The following is a 19020-nucleotide window of genomic DNA, read 5'->3' as shown; positions in this document are numbered from 1 at the left end:
TTTCTCCCTAGAAATATCCTTAAGAGGTTCTGCCCCATAATCCCAGTTCATTAATCCATAGAATGTATGACATGAAGTAAAGTTAAAAATGTAGGGATAGAAAAAAGAACAGGACATATTGATATTGAAATGGATGGTTAAATTTCTTTGCAAGGAGTTCTATTATAATTTCATAGTAACATTTTTCAGGTCTTCCATAAACTTTAAGAAGCTCATTAATTTTGATTTTAATTGTCTTTATTTTTAGGAAAACCAGAGACTTAAAAAAAATCTTATGGAAGCACAGACAAATATAGCATTCCTTCAGAGTGAATTAGATACTTTGAAAAGTGATATTGCAGATCATAGTTTGAGTTCAGAAAGGTAAGACTCACTAGTAGCTGAATCTGTTGAAAAAGTGTATTATATGTGTGTGTGTGGTGCTGTCTGTGAAGAAAAATTATGTTAATTTTGTTTTATAGAGACCTGGACATGATCAGAGGGTACACAGAAGACAGAGATAGTCTGGAAAGGCAGATAGTGATACTACAGTAAGCTGCTAAATAATCTACTTTTTAATTAATTTTAATATTTAATGCTTTATTACCTTAGGTAAATTAAGAGAGAAAAACATTTTTGTTGTTGTTTGCTCCTGTGAATTACCCCCCCCCCCTTGTGTCTGGGCTTGTATTTCAATTATCGTATATACTCGACTATAAGTTGACCTTGTGTATGTCAAAAGTGACCTTGTGTTGGTCAAAAGTGACCAAGGTCAACTTTTGGGGCCAAAATTTAGAATTTCTATATGACCTATGGATAAGTCGAAGGTCAGACTTAAGGAGGGAGCCCAGATGGGGAGAGGCTGCAGGCCAATCGATTGCCTTTCCCAGCCTCTGCCCAGCAGGGCTTTCTCTTGGGGAGGGAGCCCAGTTTAGGACAGGCTGCAGGGCGATTGATTGCCTTTCCCAGCCTCCCATTGAGCTGCGTTTTCCCCAGGGGAGGGAGCCCAGCATGGGAGAGGCTCAGGGCAATGAATCGCCTTCCCTAGCCTCTCTTCAGTTAGGCTGTCCCTTGCAGAGGCTTGGGTCCTACCTTATTGACCCGTATATAAGTTGACCCATCTTTTTGGGGTCAATTTTTTACCTAAATTTCTCAACTTATACACAAGTATATACGGTAACCCTTCTGTTGTCTGATGAACCCACACCATTTTGTAAAGTCATTGGTTTATGTTATTGCTCTTTGTAAATCTTGTAGTTAGTCTGACCCAGTTTTGCTTCTGCCTCCAAGATGTTTGCTAAGACTAAGGATTGATGTATCTGTGGATACGAAAGAATTGGGAGTATATGATATTTCAGTCTTGCTGTGTTAAGAAGGATTACGTCACCACAGAGTTAGAGGCAAAATTTGTTTGATCCCTCCAAACAAAAATTTAAAAAGACTAAAAAATTTTACCTGTGTAACTTTGGTATTCTTGGGGGAAGGGGATACAAATCACTCAGAGCCAATAGACTTTTAAATCACTTATTTTTTTAAAAAAACAAATAAGGTACAGTCAGCCCTCCCCATAGGCAGACTTGTCTTCCACAGCTTTGAGCTTGGGGTGTTTGTTGGGAGTGGGGTAGGATGAACCATTCTGATGTCTCCTTAAAGACTAATGAGGCCACCAGTCCCAACAATTGCCCACCTATGCTGAGTTTATGGAAATGATATCTATGACTTTTACTCAATACTTTAATTACTCTCTTAGTTTAAAACTTCAAATATTAGCAGAACAAGAGGATAGAGGCTGAGAAACCAAAGACCTATCAAGCCCCTTCATAAAATTATGTGTGTAGGCACATGTGTAACTATATATATATCTACACACATAATTTTATGAAGGGGCTTGATAGGTCTTTGGTTTCTCAGCTTCCATCCTCTTGTTCTGCTAATATTTGAAGTTTTAAACTAGGGGTTCCCAACATGGGGGTCCGACCTCTTCTAGGGGGCCGCCAGGTTGGGAATCCCCCCGCCTCCCTCCTCACCTTCTCCCCGCGGGTGCCGGCTATGGAGCAGGCATCGGCGGAGAAAAGGGGAAGGGGCAGGGCTCCCTCCTTTCCCTTTCTCCCTGCGCGTTCCCGTGCTGGCGCAGGCACGCACAAGGAGGAAGGGGCAGGGGGTCCCTCCTCCTGTCCCTTTCCGCGGGCGTAAGCACCCATGGGGAGGAAGGGGCGGGGGACCCCCTCCTCCTGTCCCTTCCTTCCTGTGGGTGCAAGCACCCACGAGGGGGAAGGGACGGGTGAGGGCCGCCTCCTCCTGTCCCATCCTTCCTGCGGGTGCAAGCACCCATGAGGCGGAAGGGACGTGTGGGGGCCTCCTCTTCCTGTCCCTCCCTTCCTGTGGGTGCAAGCACCCGCGAGGGGGAAGGGACGTGTGGGGGCCTCCTCCTCCTGTCCCTCCCTTCCTGTGAGTGCAAGCACCCGCGAGGGGGAAGGGACGTGTGGGGGCCTCCTCTTCCTGTCCCTCCCTTCCTGCGGGTGCAAGCACCCGTGAGGGGGAAGGGACAGGGGGCACCTCCTCTTCTCCCCGGGGCTGCCAGGCAACTGCAGGGAGAAGGGGACTGGACTGCAAGCCCCAGCGGGTTTTGCAACCAGATGTCCCACCCCTTTACCCTCTGCAGCCTCCCTAATTGGTTGGGATGTCAGGAAGGAGCAGGACTTCTGGCCGCAAAGCCCGCTGGGGCTTGTAGGCGGCTGAAAGTCCTGCCCCTTCCCAGCCTCCCAACCAATCAGGGAGGCCGCGGGTGGGACTTTCGTCCCCAATGGGGGTCGCGGCCCAACAAAGGTTGGGAACCACTGTTTTAAACTAAGAGAGTAATTAAAGTATTGAGGAACCATTAATCCCAAAGCATATATGTATGTATGTGTATGTTTTGAGGTCAATGGTTCCTCCAAATGTATAACTTTGGAGTGCAATACTACATTCACGTGATTCCATGTTGTTAGTAGTAATCAGATTTACACTGAATTTTCATGTCATTTTCATTGGAGTTCACTGAACAGATAGGAACCCCTTTCAAGTCTCTCTCCCCCCCTCCCCCCCCCCCCCCCAGTTTCATAATGCCAACAAATTAATACAATAAATGCTCTTGAGGTATTTTGGTAATACACATAATGTTTTTCCCCCTCTGGCTTGTTTCTTAAGATCAGCTAATAGGAAACTTCATGACAGCAATGATGGCTTAAGAAGTGCATTAGAAAATAGCTGGAGCATATACAACAAATCACTGGTAGGCACCAAAATTGCATAATCAGTATGTTTAAATAAATGTGTTGTGTACAGGTACTTGCTCTGAATTATCTCAATGAAAAGTTGTACATTAAGAGCATAGAGAAATAATGTTATTATTCAAGATTCATGCCAAAGTAACTGACAGTATGATTCAGTATGACAGTATGATCCAGTATGCATTGTTACTTGAAAGTAAGCCTCACTGTGTTTAATGCTTCATATACTCCCTGGTAAGCATGAATACGACTGAAGGATTCTAGTGTAATCCTTTGTGTATTTAGTCAGATGAAAGCCCCACAATGTTCACTGGAAATTTCTCCATTTTAAATAGTATTAGGACTTGGAGATGTTCATTCTTATTTATTTTTTGTATATCCTATTCTGTAACCTTGGCCAAAAATTAGTGCTGAAGGCAGCTCACTACAAGATTAAAAAAAGATATAAATAAAATAAAAGTTATAACTTAAAACACAGTTCAATTAAAATATTAAATTACAGTTGATTTGCAGTTGTATACAATTGCTTATTATGTAAATATATTCTTGTAGCCTCAAGCCATAAAACAGCAAATCAAAACATCCATATGAAATACAAAGTTGTATAATCTAGAATACCTATTAATAATGGAATACAGTAGTATCCTGTTGTTGTTAACTTTATTTACCTTCAAATGGGAACAGAAGGCAACTTACAAATTAAAACAAATACAATATACAGTGGGCCCTTGTTATCCACTGGGGTTTGGTTCCAGGATCCCCTGTGGATAACGAAATTCATGAATGCTCAAGTCTCATTAAATATAATGGCAGAGCAAAATGATGTCCTTTATATAAAATGGCAAATCAAAGTTTGCTATTTGGAATTTATACTTTTTTGGAATATTTTCAAGCTGCGGATGCTTGAATTTGCGGATAAGAAATCCGTGGATAAGGAGGGCCAACTGTAGTTGAAATTTACAAAAGATTTTAATGGCATTAAACTATTAACATTAAAACCAATTCAAAATGTAGAATTTAAAAATATTTAAAAAACAGTACAGCACCCTCTGAAACACACTTTCCTTATAAACCTTCAGTTCTCAAAACAAAACTGACAGAATAAAAAAAAGTATTTGCCCGTTGAGAGAAGAACAGCAAAGAGGGGACTTGCGCCATACGCGGGTGCACTATAGTTGGCTTCCAGCTTACGTGGAAGCTGCATGGTGATAAAAGCAATGGTGTGCACCTGTGGCGTGCACGCTGCCCCAAACCGCGAGCATGTGCCCCATTTGTTCCAATGGGGTGTGAGCATAAACGGATTTCCCCTTATGCGGGAAGATCCAGAACGGATCCCCCGTGTAAGGGGAGGGCCCACTGCAGTCATCATAAGTCATTAATGACCTTAAAACAAACAACAATGAGAGGATGCAATAATGCTCAACCTATTCCACTTGTCTCTGATTACAAGGGAAAGGTGCTGCTCTATAAGCACTCTTCAAAATTTTCTGTCAAGATACACTGAAGGCATAGTTTGAAAAAAATAATAACTTGGTGATTGCCTTCTGTAAGTGTTGTGAAATAAATGTATTTTTTAAAGAGTACATATAACATACTTAAGGGAACCTGGAATGTTGAACCTCTAGATTGTCATATATAACTACGTGTATACATTTACATATAACCAAATTTCAAACATCACAGAGATCCCTCATTTGCATTGTTTATTCTCTAGGATTCATGCAATTCAAAGGAAATAGAAAACTCTGGAACCTTTTCAGTGGAGTAGTAATAAGCTTTCTTTATGTATGTGTTTTTCAGCGTCTAACAAATAGTTCTCCAGGCAACACACTTTCCAGAAGCAGTCCCAAACACAGTGGTGGGCAGTCTCCACAAAATCCACATTATGACAGGTAAAAATTACCATGTTGTCATTTTAAATGGTAACGTTTGAAAAATAAATAATACATTTTGGTTGTGATCCTGAAACAAAACTGATTTACTTTGGGGTATGTGTGTGTTTAATAGATCTCCAATGGCTCTTTCATATGATATATAATTAATATCACTATCAGTCCACTTTAATTGCTGTGGCTGCATCTTTTGGAATCCAGGGCTTTTTAATTTGATGGGGAACTGTGAGCACAATTCAGCTATGATACTGAAAATAAACTCCCAGTCTCTGAATGTACTCAAACAAACTCACCAGCAAAACTATGAAGCTCAAGATTAGGTATCCTGGGGCCCTTTCACATTACACAGTTAAAGCACTGTCATGGCTGCCTTCAATGGAATTCTTGGATTTGCAGTTTAGGGAACAAGTATTTAGAATTCTCAGCCAGAGAACTCTCTAATTCTTTTACATAAAAGTTCTGATTATTTTCAGCATTTCAGCAGCCTAATTTTGTGGAAAAGCTCATTTGTTTTTGTTTTTGTTAAACATTTGGGAATCAGAAACAGAAATCTACCAATAGATCCTGAGCTATGTTTTTGCCACCCTTGTCTTAAAACACACATGCCTTGTAAACAAATGCATGCATAGTTTCATCTGGGCTGGTTAGGATTAGGATTTAGGATTGCAGAGCTGTTATTTCATCAGGGTCTTTAAAAAAGAAATTGTGGTACAACACAAACTAACACTGCTTTTTAAAAAGCTCCATATTTATGACAAAATAATTATTAGGCTGTTTTCTGTTCTATAAGCTCTTCAGAAAATCAGTCATTAATTGTTATAACTTGCCCTATTTAAATCCTGGAAAACTGGGAATGTTTAATGCTTTTTTATGGGACATGGAAGGAGCATAAACATGCCCCACTAGTCTTCCATTAAGTGGTTAAAGTTCCAAGGGGATCCAGTCACACTGATTGGCTGCCTACCCCATGCTGCTCTCTAGTGGAGTTAATGATCATCTAGTAACAAGGAACATTCTTTTCACTGACTTTTGGGAACAACTAGATTTGATATTGTCCTAGTGAGATGTGGCCAGAATAAAATTAACCTTTCTCTTGTACTAGCTTTTCTTGAATGGGAATCTGTTATTTCTATCTCATAGCAGTTTTTGCAGACATGATTTTGACAGTCCTACCGAATCCATAATTTCAGAAGTAGTTTCAAGAAATGCAACATTTCTGTATGCTTAAAAGCTGGGTTCTTGCAGCATCTTTTCTTCAGTGCACCTATCAGTTAAAGCGTATACTAATTGTTCCAAATTAGAATTTGGAGTATATTTTCTTATTTGTAAGTAGATGGAGTCATTTGCTATGCCCTTCTTAAAGGTTAATAATAGTAATGTGAGGAATTTTGTGTAGGAGACAATTAAATCTGAACGTTAGATGTGAAATTCCTATGGGATTCATATATCACAATACATTAGGCTCAGCAAACTTGTATGGCATAGGTTAGGGATGGAAATAATGTTGTATTCAAACAATAGTCAAAAGTCATTTTTTTAGTGCCAGGAAGCCATGGCAAGAAGAATTCTGGACTGATGGAGTCTTTGCAGTACGTGACTTATGCTGTGCAAAATTTACCCATCATAGTTTGTAGAAAAAACATAACTTTCTGTGTCGGAAAAAGCACAAAAATATATTCTGGAGAGAAGATGCTGTTTCCTACTCAGAAAATTATTTAATTAAGGACTTAACTTGACAAAATTTGCATGTGGTTGTTTTGCACAAAAATATTTTTGTGCGGGAAACAGCATTTTCTTTGCAGAAATAATGTTTCTATGCAGAAAACGTTGTGTCTTGTGTTGAAAATGTTTTCTGTACAAAACAATTTTGTGTGCATTTTTCAAATAATAAATCTGGAATTACAAATAGGCTTTGAACACTGCAATTTTCTTGCAGAAAGAAGAAAATTGCTAAAATCACATGTTGCTTATTTCAATAAGAAATTAGTGAATGGTTATAGTCATAGCCTAGATGTAAGTTGTAAAACTTTTAGTTTAGAAACTTTTTTCATCCTCTCCTCAATATTGAAATCTTTATTTAATGGAGGAAGCTGTTCATAAAAAGGAGTGCCCTGTTACACACAGGGAAAAATATATTTAGATTAATGATGGAAATCATCCACCTCTCAAGGTTTTGTTGGACTTCAGCTCCCTGTATTCTGCACCACTGACTATACTGGTTTGGGCTGATGGGAGCTGGAGTTCAAGTGCAGCGTCTGAGTATTTCAAGGAGCCAAAGAGACAAAAAAGTAATAGATAAACACTAGCATGTCTGTATAAGAGAAAGATGTTGTGTCTGCATGTCTACTCTTTCTTTCCTGTGCACATAAGGGAAGTAAGGGGATTGGGAAGGATAAGATATTGTGATTGTAGCAGGGTAGTCTGCAAGATTCCATGGTAGCAGAGGTAGGGAAGCAAAAAAGAGTGGCCTGGCTTGAGGATTGTTGCAGAGAAAGAATGTCATGAAAGATTTTTCCTGGAGCTCGTGGCCATAGGGAGATATCTTTACTTGTAGATTGGGAACTTTGGTGACCAATGGTGTGGCATGTTTTCTGTCCCTTCTATTCCAATCAGGTTATCTCCTTCACCATATGTCGATGAAGACTATGATTCCCTGGCACTTTGTGATCCTATGCAGAGGAGAAACTACGAAGTCGATAGCCTTCCTGAAAGCTGCTTTGATAGTGGCTTGTCTACTTTGAGGGACTCAAATGAATATGATTCAGAAGTGGAATTCAAGCATCCAGAGATTTCTCAAACATCACAGTGTCCTCAGGAAAGCTCAATGGGTGATGCTTCTGATACAGACGTAAGCTACAGGGTTTTGCTTTTCAAAGATGTTCAGAGGCAAGAAATACTGCTAGCTATCTGTAGAGTGAAAATGAATTTTTAATATTCGCCCAAAATGGTCAAGCGATTGTAACTGAGAAACTCGGATGTTCTTCAGACTGTATATGACTAGCCTGGTATTAGTTCAAAACCTATGAGATTGTTTCTGTTTTTCATGTGTGGTATTTATATTTGGCAAATTTGAGACTGGAAGAAGGTTTCCAAGAGCACCTTGCTCTGCTGCTGTTACACTAGGATGTTGTATGTGATTATGTTTTTAATTTTCTATGTTGTTTAGCCTTCATCTCCCTCTTAAACTATAGAGAAAGACTGATTTGAGGTTTTTATGGGCACTTACTGCTCTGTACAGGTTCCTGATATCCGAGATGAAGAGGTGTATAGTCCTGATGAAGTCAGTACAGTGTTGGACTGGAAACCTGGCCAGCCAGTCAGTCGAAACAGCTCTGGAGCTTCAACAAGGAAATGTATCCCAGTTATCTCTCCACAGGTATCCAATTAGAATATTTTCAGCTAAACAATAATAATAAAAATAACAACAATTTATTTATTTATAGCCCGCCCAATCACGAGGAATCCGGGTGGGTTACAACAATAAAAATACATGGAATACAACAAAATCCAAATTTTGTCCCTTCCAAACCCCCCTTCCAATACTAAAATTACAATTAAACTATCACAAATAAAAACCACATTAAGGTCAAGAGAGCTACTAGGCATAGCCTAGGACATGGGCATATCTAGTAATGTCTTTGATTGTCCACATGTAAACTGGTAGATTACATCCGGCCAGTATCATGGGTCTTATGAATATCTCCTGAAACTTCATTTAGTTTCAAAAGATGTTTCTCATGTGAGGGGTAGGTTTTCAGAATAAGACCAAAGTTCTGTTGGCATGTGGATGCAGTTATTGATTCAGGCCATAGGCTACAGTCTAACAAAGTCCCATTCAGTCTGGCTTGTTTCAGTAAGTATAGATTTGTACTATAGTACAGAATTAAGGTATAGCCTTAAAACCATTGAAACTTCCTGAAACAAAGATACTGATGTCATATCAACTTCCCTCCAGCCTTCTGGAGATCAGAGTTTAAGTAGTAACTTTTCTTGAGATTGTATCTTTGAATGTAGAAAAGTCTGTTTTTTGGAGATGGAAAATAACTAAATGTATAAATTAAAAAATTGAGTTCCCCCCTCCCTGCCCAGTGAATTTAAACTCTTTCCTACTAGTATCCTTGTTTTCTATTCTTTTAATATATACTTTTTACTCATATTTTATAATATAAACTTAGCCCTTGTGGAGCAGAACAAAGCTCTGTTTAGTCCATTTTTCTGTTGCTGTTAGTGACCAGTGAGATGCTTCTGGGAAGCAAAGACCAAGTTGAACATGAGTCAACAGTGCGATGCAGCAGCTAACAAGACCAATGCGATTTTAGGCTGCATCTATAGAAGTATAGTGTCTAGATCAAGGGAAGTAATAGTGCCACTTTATTCTGCTTTGGTCAGGCCCCACCTGGAATATTGTGTCCAGTTCTGGGCACCACAGTTAAAAAAGGACATTGAAAAACTGGAGTGTGCCCAAAGGAGGGTGACTAAAATGGTGAAAGGTCTGGAAACCATGCCCTATGAGGAATGACTTAGGGAGCTGGGTATGTTTAGCCTGGAGAAGAGAAGGTTAAGAGGTGATATGATAGCCCTGTTTAAATATTTGAAGGGATGTCATATTGAGGACAGAGCAAGCTTGTTTTCTGCTGCTCCAGAGACTAGGACCCGGAACAATGGATGCAAGCTCCAAGAAAAGAGATTCCACCTCAACATTAGGAGGAACTCCCTGACAGTAAGGGCTATTCGAAAGCGGAACACACTCCCTTGGAAAGTGGTGGAGTCTCCTTCCTTGGATGTCTTTAAGCAGAGGCTGGATGGCCATCTGTCGGGTATACTTTGGTTGTGATTTCCTGCATGGCATGGGTTTGGACTGGATGGCCCTTGGGGGTCTCTTCCAACTCTGTGATTCTATGATATGAAGACAACAGCAGTCTTCCCCTTTTTGTTCTAGCACCTGTCATTCAATAACTGCATCTGAATGTGGTTATTACATAAAAATCTTCTCTGATAGCCATTGATGGACTCCATCCTTCATAAATCACTTTCAGAGGCATTTAAGCAGTGGCTAACTGCCACATGTCATAGTAGCAATTTCCATAAATTAATTATACATGATGGTAGAATGTATTTTCCATATTGATCTAATTGGATGATGCAGTATTGATGAAATAGTTCCAGTTATTCTAATATTCTACTGTTGATGAAAGAGGGAATCCTAATTCTCTTAAGACATTTTGTGATGTTACGAAGGTCAGCCATATTTCTCTTCCCACATACATTTTCCTCCCAATTTAAAAAGTACCAAGCATGTTTCAGTCTTAGTAAGGAAAGTGTTCCAACAACCTCCCCTTATTCTTTTTGGTTTGCCTTCTCTTCAGGTGAGGCACTGTGAACAGTATTTGAAATGCTCCTGTGTTGTCAGATTTATAACAGACAGCATTGCAGACAACAGTGAAAAAAGCAGACATCTTGTTAGAGATTATTATGGAAGAGATTGTTATGTTTTTATATTAGTGGTGAAAAACGTAAATGCGTTATTTAGGATTATAAGAAAATAAACTGTAATACTGTATTGTGATGGAGAACATTTGGCCTTGCACATGGTTTGGAATACGATCCTCAGGAGTCCTCAGCATTGACCATGTGGGAATTGTAGGCCAAAGCATCTGGGGTGCCAAAGGTTCCCTACTGCAATACAAAAAAACATTACAGTTCCTTTTCCAATAATCCCTACCTAGGGATTTGCATTTTTCACTGCTGTCTCGAGTAGACTGAGTTAACATTTTCACTGAGTTGTCTTCCACCACCCAAGATCAATCTTTGTCATCCTGGATCATCATCACAAGGAGTTCAAATCCTAGTAATGAACATATGAAATTGTGATTTATGGTTCATGTGTTTCACACTTAACCTTGACATCCATGAAGTTTTCAACTAGGGTTTAGCAAGGAGATCATAGATTATACTGGAGAGAGATGGCTGTTTTTAAATCTCTCACTGGTGTGTGTATGTGTTTTTGATATTTAGTCAGATGCCACAGACTGCAGCTCCAGATACCCAAGCTCAGAAAAGGCTTACAAGATTGTTCTTGCTGGGGATGCCGCAGTTGGAAAATCAAGCTTCCTGATGAGGCTTTGCAAAAATGAATTTCGAGGGAACACCAGTGCAACTCTAGGTATGTTCCTGTACTTTCCTTTCCTGGGTGTCAACGGTGGGGTACAGACTGCCCAAAAGGGTGGCCTGCCAGTGCCTGGATTTCTGCCGGAGGGAAGTCTCAGCTGCCAAACCGCGAGGCTTCCCGCCGGCAGAAAAAGAACCTGCAAAAAGTGAGTTCTTTTTGTGTTGCGCTTGTGACACCCAAGTGTGCAAATGGCACACTCATGACGTTACAAGCGGAATGCGACGTGCGGACATCATGTCGTAATGGCGGCGCCTGTGTAGACAGGGTGCTGCCATTTTGCTGTCACCAGTACGTATTAGGGTTAGGGAGCATGTGCATGCTGCACTCTCCCTAACCCTAGTGACGCTGCCACCACGCCGCATTTTGCCCGTCTGTACCGGGCCAACAATTTTTTACTTGCAGATTCTGAAGTAATTGGGTAAATTTCAGCTTTACCGTTTAAAGGACAGACAAGAGGAAATGTGGTCTGCTCCTAATGGCTTGCCTCCTTTCATCTTTAGAATCTCACTTTTCCACTGTGAAGATTAGGATGGAATACATGGATTTATCTCCTTTAGCTTTCACAGAAATCCTGTGAGGGAAAATGTCTTGCTGAGTTTAGTGGCCAAGAAAGACCTCAAATTCGAGCTTCCCATTTTAAGGACAAATATAAAATGGCTGCCTGTATTGTGAAGTGTAAAGCCATCATCTTGTTCCTCTCAATGCAATCTGAGAGGTTGGGAGAGAACTGTGGTTGAGGATATGACCATTGTAGGTAGAATGGGGAGGGGTTGGGGGTCGTGGTAGTTCAGCATAGGCAGCTATTGCAAAACTTCAGACTGAAAAAGTGGGAACAGGGATTATATTTTACACTCTTAACTAGGCATGGAAAGAATATTTGTTCATTTCCTTGCTGAGACAAGAGAAACAGAGGCAATGATGAAGCATACTCCCTCAGAAATTATTCATTTGCATAGAAAGATGCAGTTTGAGTCTCCCTTATCTGAAATGCTTGGGACCAGAAGTGTTGTGGATTTTGGATTTTTTTTTTAATTTTCAATATCTGTATTTGCACATATGTATGCAATAGATACCCTGGGGACGGGACCCAAGTCTAAACACAAAATTCATTTATATTTCTTATGCATCTAGCCTGAAGGTAATTTTATACACAATATTTTAAAATAATTTTGTCCATAAAGTAAGTTTGTGTATATTGAAACAACAGAAAGCCAAGGTGTAACTGTCATAGCCACCCATGAAAAAAAGTCTTCATTTTTGGAGTGTTTTGGATTTTGGAATTCTAGATAAGGGATACCCACCTTTATGTGGCTTTTTGTGCAGAAAACACTTTTTCTGCACAGAAAAGGGCATTTTCTGTGGAGACAGAATATGTTTATTTGTGGTCAGATGAGTTTTCCTGAGCAAGAAACACCTTTTCTTTCCAGAAAAAGACTTTTTGCACAAATAACTTGTATATTTCCAGTGGGGCAAAAAAGTATTTAGTCAACCACCAATTGTGCAAGTTCTCCACTGAAAAAGATGAGAGAGGCCTGTAATTGACATCATAGATAGACTTCAACTATGAGAGACAAAATGAGAAAACAAATCCAGACAATCACATTGTCTGATTTGGAAAGAATTTATTTGCAAATTATGGTGGAAAATAAGTATTTGGTCAATATCAAAAGTTCTTCTCAATACTTTGTTATATATCCTTTGTTGGCAACGACAGAGGTCAAACGTTTCCTGTAAATCTTTACAAGGTTGGCACACACTGTTGCTGGTATGTTGTCCCATTCCTCCATGCAGATCTCCTCTAGAGCAGTGATGTTTTGGGGCTGTTGCTGGGCAACATGAACTTTCAACTCCCTCCAAAGGTTTTCTATGGGGCTGAGATCTGGAGACTGGCTAGGCCACTCCAGGACATTGAAATGCTTCTTACGAAGCCACTCCTTCGTTGCCCGGGCGGTGTGTTTGGGATCATTGTTATGCTGAAAGACCCAGCCACATTTCATCTTCAATGCCCTTGCTGATGGAAGGAGGTTTGCACTCAAAAACTCACGATACATGGCCCCATTCATTCTTTCCTGTACACGGATCTGTCGTCCTGGTCCCTTTGCAGTGAAAGAGCCCCCATGCTTCAGAGTAGCTATGATGTTCTTTGGATGCAACTCAGCATTCTCTCTCCTCCAAACATGACGAGTTGTGCTTCTACCAAACAGTTCTACTTTGGTTTCATCTGACCATATGACATTCTCCCAATCCTCTTCTGGATCATCCAAATGCTTTCTAGCTAACTTCAGATGGGCCTGGACATGTACTGGCTTAAGCAGGGGGACACATCTGGCACTGCAGGATCTGAGTCCCTGACAGCATAGTGTGTTACTGATGGTAGTCTTTGTTACGTTGGTCCCAGCTCTCTGCAGGTCATTCACTAGGTCCCCCCATGTGGTTCTGGGATTTTTGCTCACCATTCTTGTGATCCTTTTGACCCCACGGGGTGAGATCTTGCGTAAAGCCCCAGATCAAGGGCGATTATCAGTGGTCTTGTATCTCGTCCATTTTCTAATTATTGCTCCCACAGTTGATTTCTTCACACCAAGCTGCTCGCCTATTGCAGATTAAGTCTTCCCAGCCTGGTGCAGGTCTACAATTTTGTTTCTGGTGTCCTTCAACAGCTCTTTGGTCTTCACCATAGTGGAGTTTGGAGTGTGACTGTTTGAGGTTGTGGACAGGTGTCTTTTGTACTGATAACAAGAGGACAGAGGAGCATCTTAAAGAAGAAGTTACAGGTCTCTGAGAGCCAGAAATCTTGCTTGTTTGTCTGTGACCAAATACTTATTTTTCACCATAATTTGCAAATAAATTCTTTCCAAATCAGACAATGTGATTGTCTGGATTTGTTTTCTCATGCACAATTGGTGGCTGACTAAATACTTTTTTGCCCCACTGTATATTTTTAACTGATGTTTTTGTATAGTTTTTAATTTGTACTCTTATTAATAAGTTGCAAGCCACTTTGAGTCTATAAATGAATAAAATAAGAACAGTATCAATTTGCCAGAGTTTAAAAACTGCACAGAAATCTTCATGTTTTTATGCAGTGGGGAGAATTCTGTAGAAATTTGTAACTCTAGTCTGCAAGGATGAAAAAAACAACAAAGGGTTTTGTCTTTACTTTTGATGCTTTTCTTACCTATATTAAGAGGGGAAGGACACCCCTCTCCATTTATGCCTTTCATAGTTGATGCAAAAGGTATTCATGTATCAGTCAGGTAATTGTATCCTGTGCACATGGCTTTTATAAAGAATATTATCTCCACAAAGATAAAACACACTTACAGTCTATTAATGGAACATCTCATTAGAGTCGCAGTGGGAATACTAAATTCCTGTCACCCAGTGAGTGCTTGGGTGGAATGTTGCATATTAACTTTGCTGCTATTAGCAAAATAGCACTCTGCTATTATTCACTTGTAATTTCCTCATCAATGTGGTTTTAAATCCATGCCATCTAATATACTAGTGGGTTTTTAAAAGATAGACTTTATTAAATACTTACAAGTATACAAATATGCAAAAATAATGTCATGTTACTTACGACAAATAACTTATAACAAATACAACCCTGATCATAATTTCCTGTTGAAGATTTTAGCACAAAGTTGTAAATTCTGAAAACACGTTTCTCCCCAGTTCATTTGTTAAACACTGATTTCTATGGATTCAGATGCCTTTTTATGGCATTTCTACTAATTTACAATCTTGTGCATTACCTTGTTTCTTCCTGTTACATTTCAAAAATTAACTCCTGAACTGAATATATATCTGTGATTCTTCTGCCTTCTGTCTCTTATCCTGATTTTTAGTTACTGGTGTTTTTTGTACTGCCAGATTCTTATCATTCTTTAGAGGAATTTAATGGATTATGTTATTCCCCCCCCCTTAAGGAGTTGACTTTCAGATGAAAAGGCTCATTGTTGATGGGGAACCAACAGTGTTACAACTGTGGGACACTGCAGGACAAGAGAGGTTAGTATGGTATTACAGTTTTTGAATTAAAAATAAAACAGCAATATTGCTGAAAGAAATTGTAAAACACTTTAAGTGCATTCCATGTCTACTGAGAAGTAAGCATAGTTTGGAGAACCTGCTTTTTGGTTTGTTTGGTTTTGTTGTTTGTTTCAAACTATATCTCACAGAATACACTATGCTAGCTTTAGGATTCTGGGAGGTGTAATCCAAAAAGTACTTTTCATGAACTCTGTAAATAAAGCCAACTGGCTTCAGAAGAACTCACACCTAGGCAAACATGCATAGGATTGCAAACTATCATCTGGCATCCTGTTGATGTCTTGTGCCTGCATAGTTTATCTTAAGCATGCATATCTCAAACATAATGCCTGCATTCAGTTGAAAGTTATGAAAAAGGACTTTACACATGCAGTGCCATTGCCACATCATTGCATGCTGCATTGTAAATTGTGCATAAACCATTATTGTGCATTGCATTACACATGAATGCATAATATGCATTTGGTTTTGTAGTGCTGCATTCTTGTAATGAGATGAAGTGGCACAGTCACTAGCATACCTTTGTGATTGTATAAGTTACATTCCATCGCTTTAATGCAGGATCTCAGCCTTACAATATCGAAAATACAAAAACAGTATAAAAAGATCAAGGCACAAAAACCACAGATAAAGCAACATAGTAAAATTAGTAAGAGAAGCCCAACAACGAGATACAGTAATACGTCATTAATGATAAAATAGTAAAGACAGAAAACTAGAAAAATTCTAATTGTTATTCCCATCAAGAAAATTGATTCTATTCTTACTAGCTAAACCAAGTTTTGCTACCATAGAAGTAATAAATACATCATTGCTGGCCAGAAGAACACAAATCTGCTGAAAACAAGATCTGTCGGAAAGGGAATGTAAAATACATTCAAGAAACCTTTGTCTAGGTCAGGAGATATATAAAGAGGACAATGTAAAAGATAATGTTCGATATTCTCCACTTTCCCAGTTTTGCAGATATAGTGTGCCACGCAGGGAGAAGGGGTGGCACGTCCCATAGGGATGAAAGAATGGGGCTTGAGCATAGGCGGTATTTGCATTACGCGGGGGAGTCCGGAACGGATCCCCCGCATAAAGCAAAGGCGCACTGTACATAATCTTAGATGGACTTCTTAAAACTACTGTGGCCACCTGGCAGAAAGAAGATTTTTTTTTAATGTGTTTAGGGACTGAGTAGAAACGCATAGAAGTAATCACTTATATGGTGTAATATGGCCTAATTGCCATGGGTCTGTAAAATCTAGTCTACTTTCTTTGGCTGAAGACTAGCAGGAGTGATGGTAGGGTTGATTTTAATGTTATGCGGCTTTTTATCGGCAGAGGCTGAATCTATTCTTAGTCCTGTAATAGAATAAGCTTTGAAATATGTGCATATGACTCTCACATGGATCTTCTTAAATAAATAATACATGTGCAAGTGTAAATCATATTGAACATCACTTAGCATTGTAAATCAGACAGTGAAACAACAATGAAACTGAAGCTTCTGTCACATTTTGACACCACTTTAACTGTTGTCCCTCCATCCTATGGAATCCTGGGATTTGTAGTTTGTTGTGGCATCAGAGCTCTCTGACAGAGAAGGCTAAATGTCTCACAAAGCAACAAATCCCATAATTTCATAGCATTGGGCTATGACATTTAAGGTGATGCCAAACTGCTTTAATTCTGCAGTATTGATGTAGCCTAAGATTTATGCAAATTGAAACAATATTGAAGTCTAGATAAAAACATCCTTTCCCAATCTGGGCTGTTCTAGAAGTGTTAGACTAGAACACTGGCAATAGCCATCCCATCTTGGAATGGTTGGAACTGTAGCCTCATGTATTTGGGACTGCCAAGATTGATTTGCAATTGTGCTATAAATCATCATTTACAAACATGGTCACCAGTATTTATATTGTAGGAAGTTATGATGGATCAGTAGATGAACTCATTTGGTCTCTGAGTAGAAAAAGACAAAAAGACAGAAAGACAAACAATATGGCAACTATAGTTTTTTGTGGGTTTTTGGGGCTATCTGGCCATGTTCTAGAAGAGTTTATTCCTGACATTAGGAATAAACTCTTCTAGAACATGGCCACATAGCCCCAAAAACCCACAAAAACTATGGATGCCGGCCATGAAAGCCTTCGACTTCACAATGTGGCAACTCCTAAGCAGATTATCCTGAATCATTTGGGTAAATTTCACACACACACACACACACACACACACACACACACACACGAAAAAGGGATAGAGTTTGGATGAGATATACTATATAATTAATTTTAAAATATTCTGTATTTATATAACAGTATGGTCAAGCAAGTTTGAATACAGTTGTCCAGCTACATTTTACCTAAGAGAACATCTCTGTAGGAATCTCCAGGTCCTCTAGTGTAACTCTGTGGTCAACATCTGCCAGAACTTGATCATAGACTCATGCCGGAGGACTTACAGATGCCTAGAGTAGTGTTTTCTCTAGGAATATCTAGGTTCTCTAACACAACTTTGGTCAACTACTGGTAGAATTGCGCTGGAGGACTTAGAGTTTCCTAGAGAGAACATATCCATTATATTTGAGGGGAAAAATATTCTGTTTGTTCTGCATTTCTATCATTTTATTTTAAAGTTATTTATGCAGAAAGGTTTCTTAATACATTACAGTGCATATGAAGTTGAAATCTTTTGGCATCTGATGCTGAAAACCTTTGAGGCAACATACTGACATTATCAAACAGACAACATACAGTGGCTTTTGCCATTATATTGGGAAAATGTTTGGGGGAGGTTAATCAACTGCAGAACCATTGTGCATAAAACATCACAGATGGCATGTTTTAGTGGGGAACAGAAAGCCAAATCTTCACATATATGGCTATGTGAATGTATATTAATAATGAAAAGAACAATTGCAATCCAAGATTGCCCATTTGAATGGGGTTAGGATTCGGCAAAGGTATCTCTGCCTCACAGAGAGGAACATAGGGATGTGTGTAGTTTGGAGACAAGCATTACATCTGTAGAAACCTCCATAGGCATCATGGGACCACTGGTAGTGTTTCTGTTGGTGGTAGGACACAAAAAGATCTGTTCCACAGTCAGGACTAAGGTGATCCTTGATCTGGTGGATCCAAACTGGTTTAATTTCAATGAGAGGCCTCTTAGGACTTGGCCCCTCATTGACATCAACCTAGAAGTTGTATAGTTAATTCCCCTCCTGTTAAAGTTAATATTTTTGAAAAAAGGCTGAAATGAATATACAAAATGAAGAAATAAACAGAACACATTCCACTTTCACCAGTAGGATCCTCCTTCACTTCCCTTCCTTTATATTTCTGCCCCTATTTTGTTCTGTGAGTCTTTTGTAGGCATTATGGCTCTTCTGCACCCACTCAACCGTCTTTCATTAACAGCCAGGACAATGCAGATGAGCCCCGTACAAATATATATTTCCTATTCAGGCCTCTAATATTTAATTCTAGTATAACAGTGACATACTAGCCCCTGAAGGAAGTGTCTCTTTAAAGTTCTGGTCTAGCAAGAATGAATTACTTCTATTTTTGCTGCTTTTTAAACATTTAGTGCTATTTTCATTAAGTAAACAAGATCACATGGTTCTCAAAAGAGATCTATGCTTGTCCATCCTGTGCTAGTTTAT

General features: G+C 39.4%; 1 protein-coding gene across 2 annotated transcripts in view; it reads left to right on the top strand.

Moving 5' to 3' along the window:
* The window catches only part of RASEF (RAS and EF-hand domain containing), a 70954-nt gene that overhangs the window by 40111 nt on the left and 11823 nt on the right, over positions 1–19020 (top strand). For both annotated transcript variants that reach the window (XR_016277745.1, XM_089494549.1), the window contains exons 6-13: positions 248–363; positions 462–530; positions 3166–3250; positions 5049–5140; positions 7754–7988; positions 8379–8516; positions 11156–11303; positions 15242–15323. Coding sequence is in view for 1 of the 2 variants with exons in the window: in XM_089494549.1 (XP_089350675.1) it covers positions 248–363; positions 462–530; positions 3166–3250; positions 5049–5140; positions 7754–7988; positions 8379–8516; positions 11156–11303; positions 15242–15323 (965 nt within the window). In the remaining variant the exon portion in view is untranslated. The remainder of the gene's footprint in view (positions 1–247; positions 364–461; positions 531–3165; positions 3251–5048; positions 5141–7753; positions 7989–8378; positions 8517–11155; positions 11304–15241; positions 15324–19020) is intronic.

Source organism: Sceloporus occidentalis, unplaced genomic scaffold (genome assembly GCF_023333645.1).
Source record: "Sceloporus occidentalis isolate IW3139 unplaced genomic scaffold, rSceOcc1.0.p SCAF_73, whole genome shotgun sequence".
In the NCBI taxonomy this organism is placed as follows: Eukaryota; Metazoa; Chordata; class Lepidosauria; order Squamata; family Phrynosomatidae; genus Sceloporus; species Sceloporus occidentalis.
The sequence above is the reverse complement of the archived record's forward strand: the minus strand, read 5'-3'. Positions and strand labels throughout refer to the sequence as shown.